Source organism: Siniperca chuatsi, linkage group LG11, assembly GCF_020085105.1.
Source record: "Siniperca chuatsi isolate FFG_IHB_CAS linkage group LG11, ASM2008510v1, whole genome shotgun sequence".
Classification (NCBI taxonomy): domain Eukaryota; kingdom Metazoa; phylum Chordata; class Actinopteri; order Centrarchiformes; family Sinipercidae; genus Siniperca; species Siniperca chuatsi.
Window position 1 is genome coordinate 14,325,223 of NC_058052.1, and position 6,724 is coordinate 14,331,946.

Here is a 6,724-nt window from a genome sequence, read left to right on the forward strand (position 1 = left end):
TGGTACAGAGCTCCAGACACCAGAGACACACACTGGAAACAACTCCTATGCGCACACACATACAAAAATATATACACACACCAGATACAAAACTGTACTGAGTTTGAAACTGTCAATCCCAGCAGAGATCATGTTCTGTTTTCCATGAATAAAATCACAGTAAGTCCCTCGAAAGAGTCTCATCTCACAGCTCCACCGCAGCCTTTCACTACACTTTACTAGTCACACACGGAGAAACACAGCACACACAGCACGCTGTACAAAATGTGGATCACTGTCGCTAACAATAGCCCTTGGGTGGTTGGTCAGGCTATCATTGTAGGTGTTTCTATGCTAATTATGTGTGACTGAGAGCATGTCAAAAGCAGTTACTGGAAATAATGTGGTGAGCTGGAAATTGTGAGATGGAATTACTTTGCCTGCAAAGAAAAAAAAAGCAAAGTTTGTTGAGTTTAAACAGTGGCTTTGTCTGACCTAAACAAATGAGTACTGCTCTGAAACACTGTGCCAAAGCCCCTGGATCGATGTTATTACTCCGCCGATGCAAAACAACATAAGGAAGACATCATCATCATCACCATCATCATCATCATCATCAAAGAGAGGGGGGGTCAGCATCATGACCTCCACTTCTGGCTGTGTGCTCTGCAGAGACCTCGTTGGCTGACAGGAGTATACGTCAGCACCTCTCGCCTCTCCAGTATAACCCCCTCAAGCCTCTGGCGGTCACGCAGACGCAAGTGTAAAAGTAGCAGCGCTCAACTGTTGCCCGGACTAACCCACTCAGCATCCACGTCCCACACAGTCTGACACAGAGGAGTGAGACGGCTCACCGAGCACGAAGCGGAAAGTGAGAGAAAAGGTGGAACATTTACGCACAGTCTTTTTAGTCTGGATTGTTTTGGCGCGTCTTTAAAGTCCACATTGGATAGTTTTGGACAACATTTTTCTGCACTGTTTGCCTCTTGGATTTTGATATTGCAACCTATTCATTTCAGCACTTAAATGGCAGCTCTAAGTATTATTTTCTCGCACCTGTTCCTGTTGATGTTAAACTGTTTCCTGGGTGCTGCATCAGTTAGGACCATGAAAGGGGGCTCTGGGAGCGCAAAGGACAGTAGCTTCCTCCAGTCCTCGACGGTCCCGTTCTCAGAAGACCTGGATCAGGACATGGTCTCCCAGCACATGTCCAAACTGTACGAGAAATACAACAGGGAAAACCGCCTCAGAGAGGGAAACACTGTCAGGAGTTTCAGAGCCAGCCAAGGTGTGTGAACACATTGATTAACCTGCCATCGATAGTTATCGCCTCCTCCAAAATGCAGCAATTTAGATTTCATTATGAAAAACAAAGAGAAAAAAATAGCCTTGTGATCCATTAGTGCACCAGTAATCCGACGCGAAAAGCAAAAAATAAATATCAGATGTGGTTAGAAAGCTCGCCTGATCCTCCCTATGGATGGTTATTAAAAGTGCAAGCGCTCAGTGGGGCTGCAAGGCTCGGCCAGACGCTCTAAATAGGTAGGATTGTTTTGGAACAGTCTGAGAATGCATCTAAATGATTTTGGGACGCTGTGGGCACACTGTGTTTGTGGCAGCAGCTGTGCCCCTTCTGCTCGGAGTCTGATCAATTACCGCAGACAGACGCGCAATATGCGCAAGAATGCATGCGAGTCCCTGCGAGCAATGCCCAGCTTCAATACAGTAAAACCTCAGTTACGCGCTGCAAAGGGTCATTGTCGTGGCTGCTATGTTCCTGTTGTGGCTACAGGACATGTGTGACTCCACGTCCTGGAGTCAAGGGGGCTTAAAGCACAGTCGTTCCTCTCTGTCTGATGCTGTTTTTATAAACACAACTCATAGACATTTATATCCCACATAGTTCTCAGATGGCATATCATAACACGTGTGTATTTTTACTGCAGAGGCTGAGTGTAATCCAAGGAGAGATGTAAGAGAGTTTTCACAACAATCTGTTAAAACAGTTGATTATGTCTTGGTGTCTGGGCAGACAGTGCTGGCTGTATTAGGCTTAAGGGGAAGCTTTAAGAGAAACTGAGGTAAGCATTTCCATATGCAGGCTGAATCCGAGGTAATGTATATCTCTTGAGTCAGTCCATACTTCCGCTGAACTCTTATACAATGAACAATAACTCTGCTGTTGAAGTTAATGTTCATCATGAATATGTAGCTCTCTGCTCACCCCCCTCAACCCCTGCCAGCCTGATCCCCAGAGTCTGGTTCCTCTTAAGGGCACCTTCTGCAATCCTACCAAGGCGTGCAGCCGCGAACAGGCCACACAGCTCAGTCATGTAATGATGTATGTTTAAAAGTGCTAGAATAAGATTTTGACCACAGCAGGAGTGCTTTTGGTACAATTTGATCACTTTTTTTTCCAAATCCCTTTCCTTTATATATAGGACTTTATTTTCCAATTGTTCTTTCCTTACTTACTGATAAATAATAGTGAAAGTACAAAATTGTAGATTGAAATAAGGTTAAATTTCTGGTTACCAGTGCCTACATTGGTAATCACTTCCATCATCTAATGCCAAATGCCAAACATATCGGCCCATCAGTATGGACCTTTCAAAAAACAACCAAAGAACAATGTAACAAATTTTGTCTTATTTATCCTTTTCAAAACAAGAACATAGATGCAGCTGTGAGCTACAAAACTGCGCAGTACTTTCAGTGTGGATTCATCTTTTATGTCAATGATAAGTGTCAAATCTTTTAGAATAAATTTTGGTTTTACAAACATTCTGTGGATTAAAAAAAAGGTTTCATTGTCAGGTTGTTCACCTGACTGACTGACACTGATTGGTCGATTGATTGATTGTCTTTGTAGATTCTTCTGACGACAGGACAGTGTATCGGCTAAACCTTACAACCCTCCAGGACTCAGAGGTCATCCTCTCAGCCACATTCCACTTCCTGCTCGATCGGCGCCCTCATCAAAAACCCTGGTTCTGTAAACGCTTCAAAAGCCCATCCTGTCGTTCCTCAGCCATCCACCCTTCTCCGTCCATCAGCCTGCTCCTTCGCTCTGTCTCCTCTGGGTCAGAGGTCAGATCTGGGTCAGTGGGGTCATTTCTAGGCAATGTGACCTTCCACCCCCACAGGAGAGGGGTGTGGCAGATGAAAGACGTGACCCAGGTCATAAAGGAGGCACGGGACAAGGGTCATCTCCTGGTGTCTGTGGAGTGTGACTTTGGACAGCAATACCAGAGGAAACCAGAGGAGGCACTGTCTGCTGGCAGCCTGCCCTACCTGTTACTGCATGCTGATGACCAAGCCTTGACAGAGCCCAACAGCGTGGCTGCAAGCCTTCAAAGATATGACCCGTTCAGCGAGGGAGGAGAGTCCTCACATTCCTCCCAGGCCTCTCAGTTCCAACACAGACCTTACTCCTCACTAGAGTCGAAAAGACGCGTGAGAAGAGAAGCAACTCTGCTCTCTGATCCCATTCAGAACAATGAGCTGCCCGAGGTCGACTACAGGCCTGATGGATACAAAAAGGATGACCTTTGGGAGAGCACTTGGTACCTGGCACTCAAACCTAAGCCTAAATCAGGAAAGAAGGAAAAGAAGAGAAAGAGCCAGGAGGAAGAAGGAGATGAGCAAAGTAGAGAAGCACATGATAAAGAAGAACCTCTTGTTCTCAAAGAAGGCGAAAGAACATCACAGGGGCTCAAACCTGATGACTCAGCTGTGAAAAAACTCAAAGACAGTCGCATGCTGACGAATAGTGACGGACAAAAGCATGAGTGGAAAAATGAGGGAAAGGATGGAAAAAAGCACAAGGGGGGCGCAAACTCTCAGTCACCTGTTCTGAGTTTTGATGAACAAACGATGCGTATAGCCAGGAGGAGGCAGTGGGGCAACACCCAGCACAGAGGCTGCTCCAGGAGGAACCTCAGAGTGGATTTTGCAGACATTGGCTGGAGCGAGTGGGTCATAGCACCCAAGGCATTTGATGCCTACTACTGCACTGGCACATGCGGATTTCCCATGCCCAAGGTAGGAGCACAAACATCTAAGTCACTCTTCATCATCTCATGTGGTTCCAAAATAGCATTACCAAGTTATATTGAGTAACTATAGTGTGTTTTTATTGATCTTCTCCTTTACATGCCTCTCCTCCACTCTCTCCCAACGCTCCCAGGTGGCGAAGCCGTCTAACCACGCCACCATCCAGAGCATAGTCCGAGCCGTTGGGATCATCCCTGGAGTTCCTGAGCCCTGCTGTGTCCCAGAAAAGATGAGTCCTCTGGCTGTGCTCTACCAGGATGAATCTAGTAACCCAGTACTCAAAGTTTACCCCAATATGTCCGTCCAGTCCTGCTCCTGCAGATAGGGAGGGGTGGCCAATGGGGGCAGAGGCAGAGGACAAAACAGGGTGGATGTGGAGAGACATAGAAAAAAGGACTAATGGAGACAGAGCCATACCTCTGTTTGTTAAGTGGTTTCTTGATACTGAGAAACAAAGTCACTTTTCCTTGAGGAACATAGGCTGTAGAGAAATCACTTGCATCTCTTCTGTCCTGCGGCAGCAGATTTGAAGAGACGCATTGTCTGGCGTCTGCCTTAGCAAGAGGAACAGAGTCACACATGTAAAGTCAGGGCTCCACATGTCCAAGAAGCCCAGTTGTTTTGATTCTGTGTTTGAGATAATATTGAGGATTTCATGGAATTTAAGGGATGTTTTCATTTATCTCAGAATGTACTTGCTTTTCGAACAGCTCACAATGAGTTTGTGTTCATGTTTTCTTTGGACACAAAGGCTATAAATAAAAGACTTTATCAATGTGTCATCGGGCAGCTTACACAGTCCTATACAGATGACAGAAATTATGAAACATATTTCTACATTTTTGCATACTGTGTACAGCTGTTCTTACTTTTAAGTTAATCACACGTCACATTGTACATACATGCAACGCTAATTTCTTTGCAAGACAGGGAGGTTATTGTACATTCTTGCTCTGTATATCTTAAAAAGGAAATATCCAATGGATTGTAGAGAGCATCTGGAATTCATTTACACCCAGCTAACCCCCTCATAACTCTTCAAGAATGTTATAATGAAACGAAATATTTTTCTATTTTGAATGTGAAACTTTGTAAAAACTAATTTGTAATGGCTACTAGGTATTACTATATTTTAGTTGAGATGGTGTTTTGTGTATTGTTTAAATTATGAAAAGGTAGCCTTCTATAAATTAGAATAAAAAAGTAATTTAATCCAATGCTTTTGCTGGAATGTTATTGTTTCATACAGTTTGTGTTATTCTTGGTCATTTCTACACATAATGTTTGATTCTCGGGGGGACCTTTTTTGTCAAAACAAGCCTAAAAGGGTACCACTGTTCTAAAATAGATTAGAACAAAAGCAGGAAGGTTCCACTCAAAGATAGCCAACATTCCCCTAAAGCCCCTTGAACCCATTATTACACCACTCCAAAGGCTCAGACGTCTGTTTCCAGCAAATAATGTGACTGATGCAGTTGCCGTGGGTTAATGGTTGATGGAGGAAGCAGGCACGCACCTATTAGGACGTCAGACACTTGAACTTCAAAACATGGTGCACTTCCCCTTTTCTACCCCCCATTCAAAAGCAGAACATTTCTAAGTGCAGGATATGCTCCTCAATAGCCTTTTTTCGACGATCTCAACACAGACCCATGTGGTGCCTAAACAGTGTGCCAAACTGACAGTGAAATGACAGAGGGAACCTTTTGATTATCAACCCATCACTCTGTAGTTGTTTTGATTTGAGCCTGAAAAAGTTGGCACAGAGCACCACATGTGTTTGCAACAACAGAATGCTCTGACGTTTCTGTCATTTTGTCTCAAAGACAGGGATATTTAATAACCATTTGGTGGGAAAGGAACAAAAGATTGAGCCCTCATACTAATTATTGCAGTTGAGAATAATGCTGTAAGTCTTTTTGCTTGTAATCGTGCACGGATCGCTAAAAAAAAGGAACAGTCAGTCACTTGTTATCCACTGTGCCGCCTCTCCTGTTTGCATTGCTTTGTCCATTAGATATACAGACTACAAAAAAGATTCACCCTCTTTGGAAGTTGTCATGTTTTATTGTCTTACAGCACTGAATCAAAGGGGATTTAACGTGGCTTTTGACACTGATCAACAGAAAAAGTCCTTTTAATGTCAAAATGAAAACAGATCTCTACAAATATGATACTTCAAGATACAGGTGTATTTATACTGCAATCAACTAAAACCCCTTGACTACACACGGGTGATCTCCATTTAACTCATGTGATGATTTTGCTGTTTTTTATTAAAGGGGGTGAATACTTTTGCAAGAATGTATTTTGTATTTTATATTTGTAATACATTTTGATCACTTTGTAGAGATCACTTTGTTCAGTTTGACATAAAACGGCCTTTTTCTGTTGATCAGTGTCAGAAAACCACATTAAATCCCCTTTGATTCAACATTGTAAGACAATAAACCATGAATACTTCCAAGGAGGGTGAATACTTACTTCCTACTATTAAACCAGTAAGTATAATATGAAGAAGGAAATCTTATCATTTTAGCTTGGTAATAAGAGTTGTGATAAACCCTATTTTACCATTTTGTTTTGCAAAATGAAGAGTGTCTAAAAAACACTGGGTCCTGCTGCGGAGTATTCACTCACAAAGTGTGCTGCTCTGAGATGTGATGATGAGTTGATGAACACTTTCACA

At 43.2% G+C, this 6,724-nt stretch overlaps 1 protein-coding gene across 1 annotated transcript; it reads left to right on the forward strand.

The window, feature by feature from the left end:
* Positions 1-561: 561 nt before the first annotated feature.
* On the forward strand, positions 562-5,252 carry gdf10a (growth differentiation factor 10a). The gene is made up of 3 exons (XM_044213131.1): positions 562-1,267; positions 2,852-4,023; positions 4,169-5,252. Exons 1-3 carry the CDS (start codon positions 1,006-1,008, stop codon positions 4,358-4,360), a joined length of 1,626 nt encoding a protein of 541 aa, XP_044069066.1. The 5' UTR covers positions 562-1,005; the 3' UTR covers positions 4,361-5,252.
* Positions 5,253-6,724: the final 1,472 nt, after the last annotated feature.

Bases quoted from the DNA above. Each gene is read 5' to 3' on its own strand.
- gdf10a (XM_044213131.1), top strand. From the start codon at position 1,006: ATGGCAGCTCTAAGTATTATTTTCTCGCACCTGTTCCTGTTGATGTTA. The intron at 1,268-2,851 runs GTGTGTGAACAC...TTGTCTTTGTAG, and splicing joins GAGTTTCAGAGCCAGCCAAG to ATTCTTCTGACGACAGGACA. The intron at 4,024-4,168 runs GTAGGAGCACAA...CAACGCTCCCAG, and splicing joins GCGGATTTCCCATGCCCAAG to GTGGCGAAGCCGTCTAACCA.